The 14,103-nt window shown below is 28.8% G+C and overlaps 1 protein-coding gene across 1 annotated transcript; it reads left to right on the top strand.

Moving 5' to 3' along the window:
• On the top strand, nucleotides 1-10,622 carry Bma-trpp-10 (Uncharacterized protein; the record flags this gene model as incomplete). Its single annotated transcript, XM_043079611.1, has 24 exons — nucleotides 1-55; nucleotides 283-364; nucleotides 621-771; nucleotides 1,308-1,486; nucleotides 1,938-2,109; nucleotides 2,334-2,445; nucleotides 2,596-2,747; nucleotides 3,247-3,399; nucleotides 3,735-3,881; nucleotides 4,022-4,143; nucleotides 4,450-4,584; nucleotides 4,834-4,983; nucleotides 5,059-5,172; nucleotides 5,335-5,566; nucleotides 5,913-6,092; nucleotides 6,367-6,541; nucleotides 6,920-7,053; nucleotides 7,472-7,633; nucleotides 7,804-7,898; nucleotides 8,026-8,155; nucleotides 8,514-8,708; nucleotides 9,050-9,227; nucleotides 9,633-9,754; nucleotides 10,431-10,622. 24 exons carry the CDS (start codon nucleotides 1-3, stop codon nucleotides 10,620-10,622), a joined length of 3,519 nt encoding a protein of 1,172 aa, XP_042935545.1.
• Between the last annotated feature and the right edge of the window lie 3,481 nt (nucleotides 10,623-14,103).

Below are 14,103 nucleotides of genomic sequence, written 5' to 3'. Positions count from 1 at the left end.
ATGGATTTATCAAGTGTATTCAACATCAAAAAACGATTACCTATCAAATTTTCATGTAAGTAATCCGGTTTTGGTTGTTTTCAGCCACATTACCTTGTTTGATGATTAACAAATTATAGGAGTGCAAACTACGTACACGTACACGCACAGACTCTCTCTCTCTGTGTGTTGTTTTCTAATTTAATGCTTCGAAGGGAATGATAAACAGTTGGAAAATAATAGTAGGTATCCGAGTTATCTGTTGCGATATGCAGTTTATGCAGATAACTGTTTTCTTTTTAGATCGTGGAAATGAAGTATTGCAAAAAATATGCCACAAAAAATTATCCGATTTCTTTGAAAAAAATGTCGTTTTATGGAAAAGGTTAGCACAATGTCCCAATGGATAAAAAACCATTGGTTGATTTGAAGATTACTTAGCGAAGCTAGGAAAAATTTATAGAGTTGTAAAGTTCTTTTGAGGTTTAATGATGCAGATCAAGAAATTGATGTTTTAATAAATTGCTTTCGATCATATTTAAATAAAAAAGCAATTTTTTGTTCTTAGAAAAAATGTTGAATCAGTACGATTTTTTAATCCTGTTCAAGGCGAGAAGAAAACTAAATTTAAGAAGTTTCAGGAATTCTCAGCAGTACTCTCTCTCGTATCATGCACATTTATTTTTCGAATTCGTTCCATTTTCAAATGATACATTGATTAATTATAATTCAGTGAAGCTAAAAACATGGGAAGAAGCATCATTGCTTCATTTTTTCTTCCTGAATCCATGTGTAAGTTTTTAAATTATGGCAAAAAAAGAAAGTGTTGTACAGATGTCATTAACTGGTGAAATAGCTCTTATTTATTTCCATTAATCATTTATTGATATATTTAGATGAGTGATCTTTATAACTCAGTTATTCCTTTATGTAAGTACTGAGTTTTTAAAGATGTTATAACTCAGTGGTCACACAATGGAATGACTAAGTAAAGATGTTCGAGTAACTCATAGTCATTGCAGCTTTAAGAACTAATTTTTGTTTTTTATCACGTTGGCAAAAAAGAGTTATCTTTTGCTTCAGCGTGATTTGTACATATAATTTACACTTATTTGCTTATAAATGATACATATGCACATATAATTTACACTTATTTGTTTATAAATATGAAGTTTAAACCATCATTAGTTTTTCTTGAAGTTTCAAAAACATTACTATTGCTGAAAAGATGTGCTCCGAAAATTTCATTCAAATTACTGAAGCTAAAAATTGAAAATATGAAAAAAAAAAGTATGAAAATAAGCAGTGATCGTGCATTTATATTTCAGACAGTAGCGGAATATCGAAATGAATGCAGAAATGAAATAAGCGAATGGTTTGCAACATTAAACAGGTTGGAGGGTGCAGAATGGTTAATTGTGTTCGACAGTATGAAAGCTCGTGAACAAAAGAATCGTGGAGCTCTTATGGAACGAATTAAAAGTGATTTTTCGAAATTCACAAACAGGTCCAGTCGATTTTAAATTTCTATCTTATTTCCACAAAATTTTATTTAAGCTTTCTCATGGAGATGTCTGCTTTGTATCCTTCTTGTTTATTGTCAGATGAATATCATTAGTTCATTTCTCATTAACTCCAGATTACTTACTGGATAATTAAGTCTTCGAAAAATAACCTTTGCATATATTACATATTAAATGATTATTTGCATTAATAATTTAAAGAAACGACACGTTTAACAGAATAGAATTTAACTTATGATTGTAAATCTGGTAAAAATAGTCTCTTCTTAGAGATTAATTTTCAGAAATTAGTCAGTAATCAATAACTGGCATTAAAATAATTCGTAAATATAAATATTTTGCAATATGCCTCACAATTTGAAGGATTTTCTCTAAATTTTATTGAATGTTTGATTCAAAGCAGTATTTTTCTCCTCAGTTTTTTGTAAATTTCAGAATTGTTGAGATTTATGATCCGTCGAATATAGTTCCATTACAAACTAGCATGCAGTTACATCTGTTAAATTCTTTGGAGTTTTATGTAACGAATATAGAAAGCAGTTTATCCAGTCGAAATAATCAATATTCCGATTCTAATTTTGATTTCATTACGTTTTGTCGAGATCAAGTAAGTTGCTGTTTTTACGATTAAATCAGTACCTTCTTTACATTGCAGCTAGAAAATTACTGATTTTATGTAACATTACATTACTAATAAAAAAGTGACAAAAATATTTATAATCATATATGAGTTCGTATCCATAATCTTAACGTAATCTTAATGAATTGATGAAAAACTTGTAACTAACGAAAAAAAAAAATGCATATTTTGGCAAACTTATTACTTTCCAGATGAGCTTATCTCGTCTTTACCAGAGTTTGGGCATGTTTGAACAAGTACTTGCATTATTTGATGAACTTGATGCTACATTATCACTAATTGCTCTTCATCATTCATCAGAAGGTACCGTCCAAATTTTGTTAAATTTGGAGAAAGAAGACTGAAATTTTTGCTCGTCAAGTTTGAATGATTCAAAAATTGATGAATAGTGAATATTATATATGCAATTTTTCAAGGTATTAAAATTTCATTTTATTTTTGTGTCTCTTTTAGGTCCTACACCGAAATGGTTAGCATCATCAAAATGTTTGACTTCAGTGTCACCCGGTTGTCCACTTTTTGTTGCAATGTTGAAATGTGATTCACCGCGGGATAATATTACGATTATTGAATTACGCTGCATCATTTTGGCACATCAGATATTGGTACAGCAAACCCAGTTGGATTTTTTTTTTCAATCATTGTTTTGATGTTCAAATTGTTGTTATTGGTTACTGTCTTAAATAGAATGTTAGTATGGAAAAATTAACTAGGTAATTTCAACGAATTGAAAAAGTAAGTAATGACAAAATCCTCGTTACGCTATTGTCTTTCTTTCCATCGATTAGAGGAAGATAGAATTTATTAAATTATCACTAAGGGGAGCTTTGTTACTTAGGTAAGTAATATCTGTTACATTCTTAGAATTTATTTTTGTAAGAGTAAAGGTACAATATTGGTGCCATATTCTATGATTACTGAGAGAAATATCAATCATTGTTTGCTTCAGAACAGAATGGTTCAGTATTTTTTTTTTTAATTTGAGATTTGCTGAACCAATCAAATCAGGTTGAAACAAAATCAACTACATCAGTTTATTATGGATGAATTAAACTTTTTTTTAAAAAAATTTTGCGAACTTCAAAAATAAAAAATTTCTTGTAGAATGCGATGCAAATATACAAGGAACGCTTACAACGAGTTTCAACAAATAGTGATAGTAGCTCACAGAATTTGAGAAATGAATTTGCTGTTATGTTATTGCGTTATTCTCTGCATTGCTTAAACGCCATATTCGAAAATATGGTAGTTTTCAAGGTATTTAATATCTTCAAAATTGAATTTACTCACAAAAGAGAAGATGAATGTAAGCAAGGGTTTGAAGTATCGGTTAGCAAATTGTATGTCCCATTTTCAAATCTCATTTGGAAAGAAGCAGACTACTGTACTCTCTTGCTGAATTATTTGCTATTTATATGCAATTAACTAACTAAATAAATACTATCTTCATGTTTGTTATTTGATTTGTTTTCTGTCATATATTAGTATAATTTGTTTACATGTACATCTTGCTGTTTAATAACATATATTTATTTTGAGCACATTTTTATTTTGCTTTTAATTTTTTTCTTAAGTCAAATTTATTCTTTCAGATACCACGGGATTGCGACGAAATACAATGTTGGATAGTTTCATTTTGCTTAGAAACAATGCAGATAACATCTTTATTGACTGAAATAACACACGTTGAACAGGCAGCTCATTTAACTTGTTCCCTCAAATTAGCCACTTGTCAGGCAGTAAGTCCACCTTAAGAATTTTTTTTTTTATTGTGCTTATAAAACTTATGTGAATTTTCTGGACGTACAGGGATAAAAGTTTTTTCAGGATGAATCTTTTTAAATCATGAAATATTTTCATGTATGCTAAATCTTTTCAGATGTCAAAACTGAATAAAAGATGGGATTTGGTTGACTGGAAGAAGATAGCAAAATGGTTTGAAGATGGAATTACACAGTGTGGCGTAGAAACGGTTAAAACAAATGCTGTTAATGAAATAAGGCAAAGATTTAGTCTGTGAACAAGATCAAGCATGCTGATTGTCTATAAATTTTATTTATGACAGAATTCATCAGTGTTGAAGTCTTAAGCATAAAGATTTGATTAGTTCGTATGTTTTACTTAAGATTAATTATGCAAAGTTACCTGCCTAAGTTTGTTTCAGATAATTAGTAGAAAATTCTACTTTTTCATTCTCATATGGTCTTTGAATAGATTTCAAAATTTTTAGAAATGATTGTAAAATGCTCCTTCATAGTATAATTGAACTTATAAAAGTGTTCTAAAATATTAGATTATTCGTTTCAGGCAGCTTCTTTTCGATAAGCAACAGTTTACGCATTACATGCAGAAATATCACGAAAGTTCCATAGCACTTCTAAAACATTTTGGATGGAGGCGTGAAGCACGTGCAGTTGGTTGGGAGTTGGCGAAATTTTTGTTGTAATTTTTTGGTTTATATTCGTTATCCAATTATGAATTTCAGCAGTCCGATGCAACAGTAGTGTATTACAAAAATATATGAAAATTTTGTGCGAGTTTTAATTCTTATTCTGATATGTAGTTCTAAAATCGTTATAATATATAATAGTTTTAATAAGTTATGAAATCAAAACGATCGAGATAACGTTATTATAAGATTGCATTACCAAAGTCTAGAATTGTCCAGTCTTATTTTGCTTACTATTTCAGATCATCGGATCGTGCAGAAGGAGCACTTCCATATTTACTAAATTTTATTTCTGATTTAATTTCGGATGGCTCAACAGTGTTGTTGCTTAGAGATACATTACTCTTCACTGTAAATCATTTGGAGAAATTTCCGGGAATCCATTTTAAGGAGTAAGTATTGCTGCAGTGCATTTTTTAAATTTAAATTTCTATTTTCAGTTAATAATTGAAAATGAGGAATTTTAGGCTTGTAGATTTTTATTTGATATTGATGAAATTGGCGGAGACAGAAAAAGAACGAATCAAATACTGTGATAAATTTTTGGAATTGAGTGAAAAGCCGAGTGTAACGAAGATAAGGTTCCATTTTTTGCTAGGATTCATTGAAAATAATGGTTTTAAGGGAATTTTAAATTCATTTACTTTGCTTACAAAAAATGAAGTTCTGATTTTTCTTTTAAAAATTTTCCTGAAATTTTAAACCTTATATTAAATTCCTCTTTTAAAATAAATCTTTTGCAGATTGAACTCAAATTGTAATCAACGTAAGGCTTTCTCATTTGGTTACAATTCATCGTTTCCTTTTCTGATAGCGATACCGAATGAAACAATAAAAATTGATGCTAAAGTTATCAGCTATCTCCCTAAATCATTAAAAAATTTCAAATTGTACTGTTATATGAAACCTTTTGTTCAAAATGAATCGCAAAAGCGAACTGCTGGACGACGACCGCACTTCGAATGCATGTACAGTGTATGTTGCTTCTTGAATAAGACTTTTATGAATATTTTTTTTTTAAATTGTTTTATTAGCACCATGGAACATACAGTGATACAATCGCACATAGAAATAATGCAATATTTTACAGTTTATCAGATATTAAAATATTAATTAATCCAATGATCAGAGCATTTTGTGTATTCAAACTGCCTTTTTTTTATCACCAGTATTCAAAACTTTAATATGAATCATTATTTTTCAACTATTCATTGCAAATGTTCAAACTTTTTCTTTAGTTTTCTCAAATGATTCCTCAAGCATGTCTTTCATTTCACACTTTTGGAATATAGAATGTATTTTGGAGTTTCATGAATTGCAGGAAACAGATGGTATTAGTCGTTTTGCATGTGATTGGAAGGGTGACATTGAGTTGCGAAAGGAATCCGTTCTAGGATTTAGCATGAATTTGACTAGCGAATCGGAGGACTACTTGATTTTCCAGAGTTCTGCCACGGATGAACTTAGGCCTGGTGAAAATATTCTAACATTGATTGCCAAGGTACATTTTGGATAATATTAAAAGATTTTATATATAACTTTTATTAATTATTATAATTAATGTTATTGTTAAAGTGGATATTTCATAGCCTTCAGTGGATAATTTGATTTCAAAATTTTTGGAACTTGGATGGATAAAGCCTAAGATAGCTTCGAATGAAAAAAAAAAAAAGTAAACTCAGTTTTTAACTTTTAGCTAATTTATTTAGAGATGAGAATCTTTTGAAATTTTATATAGTGCTGAATTCATTTGTTATAATGCTGTTTTCAAGCAGGCATCGGAAAGCAATGGAACGTATATCTTTGATTACTTCGAGCTAGAAATTGGTCATTCATTGTTATTACGCTGCAACTGGTTAGATGTGTCAGAAATCGAAGAAGATTTAGCTCGGTTACCAATATGTTTTGTCCATCATAAACCAGTTTCTCTGAAACTGAAGCCACCACCAAGTAAATTTTCTAGCTTACTATATGTTTTATTCGAGATTTAACTAATTTTTCTTTTCTCATTTATCACCATATTTTTCGATTTTTATAGAGACTCCAAATTTCTTGGTTTTTATCACAATTTATTAGCTGTATTTTTTTTTTTTTTTTTTCAAAATGATAAAACGAACAATAAGCTTCAGTAATGCGCCATGACGGTAGGTTTTCGAACACAGAAATGTTTTAATTAAATTGATAATGTCGAAATGAATATAGTTCAAGAGTTACCATTTTAAAATATATAAGTAGAATGTGATGACTGTTTGTTTTGCTTTGAAATGGATAGATAATGTCGGTTCAGTTATGAGAAATGTATTTATCATTTTAAATTTAATGTTATAGATGATGGTATATTGTTAGCCGGTGTGGCACAGCATGTCGAATTTGAGATTTCTTATGGTACTGGAAAATTGATAACTGATGAAAACTCAGTGCTGCAAATAACTTGTTCTGCTGGGAGTGATTTAGAATTTTGGGTAGGATTTTTTTTTTGACACTTTTAAAGTTTCAAATTTTGTTTTTCCAAGCATTTTTTGTTTGAATTCACATCAACCTCATTTAACTTTCCTGCCAGAAAATAAATTTTATTGCTGCAAATGGATTAACCACTGTGTTAGTAAGCTCTTTTTAAAATGTTACTTTGGGGATACCATATTTTCATTGTCATAAGGAAATGCTACGATTAATAAATATCATTTCTTTTTTTACATTTCATATTTTCTTTTTTCCATATTTTCTATTATTTTTTGTCTCTATAAAATTTTTTGTCTCTATAAAATTTCAAGTTTGTGCTTTCCGTTCTTATTTGCAATGCCATTTATTATTGTGGAAGGAGGAATTCATAACTTACTTATCCGAAGTTCACTTATGCCAATTTCATTTTTCATTTTCCAGGATGTATCCAAATCGAAATGGTCTGAAATCTGCAATTACTCATTAGATCGTATACTTCCTGGAAATAATAAAACTATCACTGTTCATTTGTATAAAATCCTTCGCAATCTTTCAAACAGTGAAGAAAATGTGAAAAGTGGGCTACCGACGTCTGTTGCACAGGTGTTTCTTCATGGTTTTACGGTGTCATGAATGGGTTTTCCACTTGAAAATACTCTGGTCAAAACAGCATATTTTTTACCGAGGTATCAGTAATAATACTATCATCGAAATAAGCTAATTTATCGTAGGAATATTTTTTATGGAAATATTCGGAATGAGTTCGAATTCAGATTTTGGTAAAATGGATGGATGAAGAGTGGAGTTTTACGGTTAATTTTATTTCGTTTATGAATATTGATAGTGATACTTCTTTACTGGAAGAAAGGTTAAGTTCTTCTGTCTCTTTTATCAAAAATTTTAAACTGCAATTTTAAATTTGATTGAGTTATGCTGTTTCGCTTTTTCTGTGGACATTTTCTAAATTAACATTAAAATGTTACTGGACTTTTCAGAGTTCTTTTCGAATTAGCACTTTTGCGAAACATTGACGAATGGTTGATTATGCCTCAAGATGCTATACTGAGCAGGATAAGTAACGATTCACTGCAAATTCCAGCGAAATTGCTAAATCCTAACCTTACAGTTAGTCGGAATTTTTTGTGCACATTTCAGAACTTCAGTAATTGCTTGATATTTCTTATTACTTCATACTTTTTTAATTTATTTCTAATTTTTTACATTTAGTCTTTTATCCTTAACCAAATTGCTAAACCATCTGCAAAATTATCGTTACTACTTTTATTATTACTAATATATTTATATATAAATGTTTTTTGTTAGATATGGTTATTTACATAGAAAATATGAGTTTTGTAATTCTTTTTTTTTAATGGGTTAAGAATATTGATGTGTTTGAATTTTGGATCTTGATTTTTTTTTTTTTTGAATTTTGGCGCTGACTGACATATTTCAGCATGAAAAATATTTATTTCTTTTATAGCACATACAACCAGGATGTAAATACCGTCTAGTCTGGATTCTACCATCAAATAAAGGAAAAACGGATGAGGTTGAGCATTATGAATTACGGTTTACATATCGAGTGAAATCATTAGACGAGCATACTAATGAGGAAGAATTAATTTATGATCGCGAATATACATTGTTTGATGAATTCCCTGTACAATGCAAAACGGCTAGTTATCTTTGCATCTTTAAAATTTCATGGTTTTACTTAAAAATTCAAGCATTCTTTAAAACCTGAAATCCTTCTAATCTGGTATATTATTATTTAAAACTGTTATATTAAGAACGCAAAACATAGTTCAAGAGAAAAGAGTGAGAAAATGTTAACTTTACATTATGACATTTGTTTTTCTTTCCAGAAATCTGTTATTACGCAGCTGTGTCTTGCTCTGTAGATAAGTATTAGGATTTTTTTTCCCGAAAATTGTTGAAATTTAATTTAGAAAAAAAGGTTTGAATTGGATTATTCGAGTTCTTAGAATCTTGAAACTTGATAAACTATGTTTTTAGCCAGATTATGAACTTTGTGCACAATTGCTTTCATCACAACCTGGTGCAATTCTTTGTCGTGTTGATGATGCATGTGATATGATTGTTTCACTGCGAAGTTTAACAAATCGTGTAGAAACAGTAGTTGTCGGTATTGACGCTGATCCATGTTTTTGGACCATAAGTCAGAAACATAAATGTAAGTGTGCATTTTTCCACTTTTTTTTAAATTAATTCACTATTAAGGTCCAAATTTTAAGGTTGGATTTGAAATTTCTGTACATTTCAAACTTTAGTTTTCTCGGTCGATTTTCCTATTTTGTCAGTGGAATTTTTACAACAAGAAACTGTCCATCCGTTTTTTTTTTTTTTTTTTCAGATTTTCGAAACTTTATTTTTCTTAACATTCTTCCTAATGTTAAGCTTTGATGGAGTACTTTTTGTAACATCTGCTCTTATTTACTTTGTCTTTTTGAAATGATGTTTATTAATCCCTATTGAAATTTCGAAATCATTGATTTTTAGATCTAAAAAGGACTGAGAATTCTTCAGATAACTTTTTGTCTTTCTACTATTTTTCATCTATATTTATTTCATCTTGCAGTAGTACATGTTAAAGAAAGTGGTCTAGGACAAATATCGTTTACAGTATTTCCCAAAATGATTGGGTTCTTGCCGTATCCAATTATATCTGTATATAGTTGTCGGCATAAACGATCAGATTCGGTGAGTGGTTTGTTTTTCTTAATGAAACAAAAAAAAAAAAGTTTTTAGTTGTATAATATTGTTACTGCTGTTGTTTACTTTAAAAAATTATACAGCTTGAGATGATATCTCATACTGTATGTTGTAATGATGTAGAAGACATTTCATGAGGATGAGTGGAACTGTTGGAAAAAATAAACTTTCAATGCAGAAAATTCAAGAATGAAGAAAAAAGAGATGTGGAACATAAGGAACAGGATAATAGCATTAAAAACATTTTTTAATTAAAAGCATTATATTTTTCTCATTCTCGGTATGGCTAATTTCTACATTTCTTTGAATTAGGAAAATTGACCGATTCATCGCTTCAAAATTTCTTTATTTGCTTTTATTATGATCAATTTTCGGATAAACTTTATCTATGATCTACTGAGCCATTAATCTTAATCCACATACCGATATAAATTAATTGGTTTGTGTAAAGTGAAAACGAAGTGAAAAAGTGCAATATAGTATTACGGATGTAGGAATTAATTATGAGGAAAATTAGTGTAAATACATAGATTTGCATTATCCATGACGCTGCCTTGTTTCATTTCAGATGTTGTTTACTGTTTAAGTAAAGATGATGTCGTAAATAATGTTGTTTATTACTAATTTGAAAGAAATGAATTGTTTCCATTATTCTCTTTTCTAGGATATTTCTCAGCTATCCACTGAGAGTACTTATGATTTTGGACCACAATTGTCTAGCTTTGTACGAACAAATGGAAAGCAAGTGCATGTGCTTGGTGCTTTCCCTACATCATCAGACTCAAAAAGTAATGCTAGCGTAAAAACTAATCGTTTGAAGGAAGCAAAAAGCCGAATAACGAAACTTTTCGATTAGACAATTGTTGTTTTGTTTATTGTACATTCATTATCATCCTTTTGCCATAAAATATTGTTCATTTCTTCATTGTGCTAATTTTTTAGTTTAAAGAATGGTGAACTATTTATTCTATTTGTCTTTTGTTTAATTGATTCTATTCAATTAATTTATTAGTTAAATAATTTTCCCGAGCTATTTTTGAATATATATATATATATATATATATATATTTGTATAGGAGGACGTATTTAGCTTATAGTACTTCTACTTTTTTTTTTTTTCTAGTGTCAACTCCGCCGTTCTGTGCTCTATCCTTGTTCATACGGCAGAACATAATCATAGTGAAATGTTAATTTAGATGAACATCTATTAATTTCATTATTTCTGCAACGAAATACTAGTCCGTCCTTATCGATTTCTAATTAATGCAAAAAAAAATGTTCCACTTTCTTTTTCCTTTAATATGAAATAAGACCTGTATTTTGCGATGGGAAAGTATAACTGGATGATTTAAATGATTTATGTTTCTTACTACTATAAACAAGATCTATTTTGCTTCATTTTCTCAGAAGGTCTGAAGTCCTTCAAATTTTCAGAATTCAACCTTTTATTTTTTTGCTACAACTTAGAGAAGAATGATTTTTTGTTTCATAGCAGAAAATTTATCATTAGTAACAAAGAAAAAAAAAAATGGAAGGTTTATGTAATGTATCGATAGTGCATCTTGTTGGAAGATGGTTTCTTGTTTACTAATGGTGAGATATCAAAGATCGCAGAACTTCCTTTTCTTATTTCACTATAAAATCGATGGTGCTCTGATTACAATTTATGCTTGTATTTTGTTTGTCTTTCTTTAAGATGTAGATTGAATTTGTCGAATTGTTTCATTTCTTTTTTTTTTTTTTCACTTTTCTATACGGGATTTGAATTTATTTTTAAATTTTCTGAAATCTATCCGAATTATCACATTAATTTGGGTGTATAGCTTGTTGTTTCATCCAAGTATGTACATGTTAAGATTCTGGGTTCGAAAATCTTTTAATTTTTATAAAATTGTTTTTTAAGCTCTCATGATAATAATTATCAGTGCAGGTCTTGAATTTCCTTACTGAATTCATCGATTGAGGTAATTTTCAAAATAATAGATCTTAATTAATGCATCATTTTCACAATCATTTTAAAGTGGAATGTAGGCTGTTTGTATGTTAAACTTCCTTTTTTTTTTTTTTTTTTCTCGTAGATTAATTTTCTTTTTTCTCCTCTAAGTATTATTGAATCAGTTATTTCTTGAGATTAGTTCTGCTAGGTTGGACCATGCTCAGTTTTAATAAGCAGAAAGTTATATCTGTCTCTCAGAATTTATGCGAGTAACTTTTCTATAAGTGCCACTTGTTCTTCCTCCTTTATATATACTAGGATTTTTTTGAATATTGATAACTTTGGAATGAAAATTCATTTCAAGAAATCAGGCTATCGTTTTCAGTTTCAAAATATAACTCCTTAGCTTTAGACGTAGACTGCATGAAAAGTGATAAGTTTTTTTGTTTGAAACATTTGTTATAAGTGAAATGATACTTCTGTTTATTAACATCGTTGTGATCGGTGAAAATTTCTCCACTTGATAATCAGTGCAAAAGTGGATCAACATTTTATCATCATGCTACCACTCTTTTTTTTTTTTTTCTGGGTAAGTTGATTCAAAAACAGAGCATTATTTTGCTGACTCATATAAATATTTATGAAGTGTTACTGTTGTGGCAAAGTTCCAATCATTACTCTTACTAATAGCTATGTTCAACATTCTGGCCTAGATTGTATATGTGGCAGTCTAATTTGAATTGAACTAAACTATAAGTCTGTGCTATCTAATTGTTCGTCATATTTGAGTCTAAATTTGCATTAAAAGTTATTTTCTTTGATGCATTCGAATTCAGCTATGTCCCAGAAGATTTCTGACAGTGAGTTTTCAAACTCATTTTTGAGTCAAATTTCAAACTTTTTATTCTCTACCATTCTGGCATTGTAACATTATCGTTCAATTAGATTGATTGCACTCAAAAAATTCTTTCCAGAGAAATTGACCAGAAAAAGACATTTCGACTGGTAACGAAGATTTGTGAGAGGGCAAATCTAGTGCAAAGTAGTTTCAGCTCTTAAAGTATTTGTGTATGTATGTATGTGTGTGTATGTGTCTGTCATCATTACTGTAGTTAAAAAGCCTATACTTGTACTTGTATCTGCATTTCATGACCTGATCTATCCATTGAATGAGAATCTGGCTCCTAGGCTAATATTGCAAGTGTCCCATACGTTACCTTAACTGGCTAGCAAGTTTACCTTGAAAAGAACCGGTACATCTCGAAGTTGGTACATCTTTAAAAATTCAATTTTATTTAATTCAGCATATCAGTTCTATCATATGGGTGAATGACTTAGCATCTAAAATTTAAATTTAACTTAGCAAAAATTAAGATTTAGAATCTAAACCTGAAAATTATGCATTTCTAAGATTTCTTCTGATTTTCAAGTATCTCTTATGAAGAAATAACTAAAAGTTCTAAATGAATAAAATGTGTTTTATTCTTCAATATTTTTTGATAAAAGAAGTAAATAATAAAATGAATCATTATTTGCAATCAGTTTTTATTTTCCTGCTTATTTCCTCGAAATACCTTTTCTCAATGAAATTATGTATATTGAAAAAGAAAAGGAATAAATTCGACTTCAAATTTTCCGAAAAATCAACTGGCGAATTTAATTTGAACTCTGAACTGATTTTAAACACAAATTTCAACTTCTAGACATAACAAAATTTGCTTAATTCAAATTTTCAGGTTTTCATCTGAGAAGATAAGATGATGTTTTCTCTTCTCGCTATGAATAATTTTTTTTTTTTTTTTTTTAATTTTCTTTGCTACAACATTTTCATTTTATTTCAATTGATTTTATAAAAGATAATGAATGACTATTATGCAAAAAATATAATATATTTAGCTAAACAATAAATTTTAAATTATTCTTGTGTAGCTTTCATCATATCTTCCTTATTAGATGGACAAGTATATTGTTCAATAAATTTAACCAACTTTAAATCTTACACTCATTAAAAAATAATTTGTTGCATCAGAAGTTTGCTCATACATATATTTACATATTATACATATATAACTTAATTAATTATGCATTAAGTTTTAAATAAATTATATTATAATATAAAATACTAAAAAATCACTCTATTAAAACAAATAATATTAATAAAACTTTCATACATTAGTATCAGTTAAATTTATATTTAATTTTGAAATTAATTAAAGTTCAAATTTTTGCACAAAATAAAATTGTACGAGGAAAATTGTTAAATTGTTAGAAATTAGTTTAGATAAAAAAGATTGGAAAAAATTGATTATGTTAAATGTGCATGGACAGAATTATCTTATACGAACATCCATTGCATGTGTTTTATTTCTAATCAATGTGCTATATTTTTGTATTACCGCAA

The sequence above is a fragment of the Brugia malayi genome (genome assembly GCF_000002995.4).
Source record: "Brugia malayi strain FR3 genome assembly, contig: Bm_v4_Chr3_scaffold_001, whole genome shotgun sequence".
NCBI lineage: Eukaryota > Metazoa > Nematoda > Chromadorea > Rhabditida > Onchocercidae > Brugia > Brugia malayi.
Note: the sequence above shows the minus strand (reverse complement) of the source record. Positions and strands in the feature narration are given on the sequence as shown.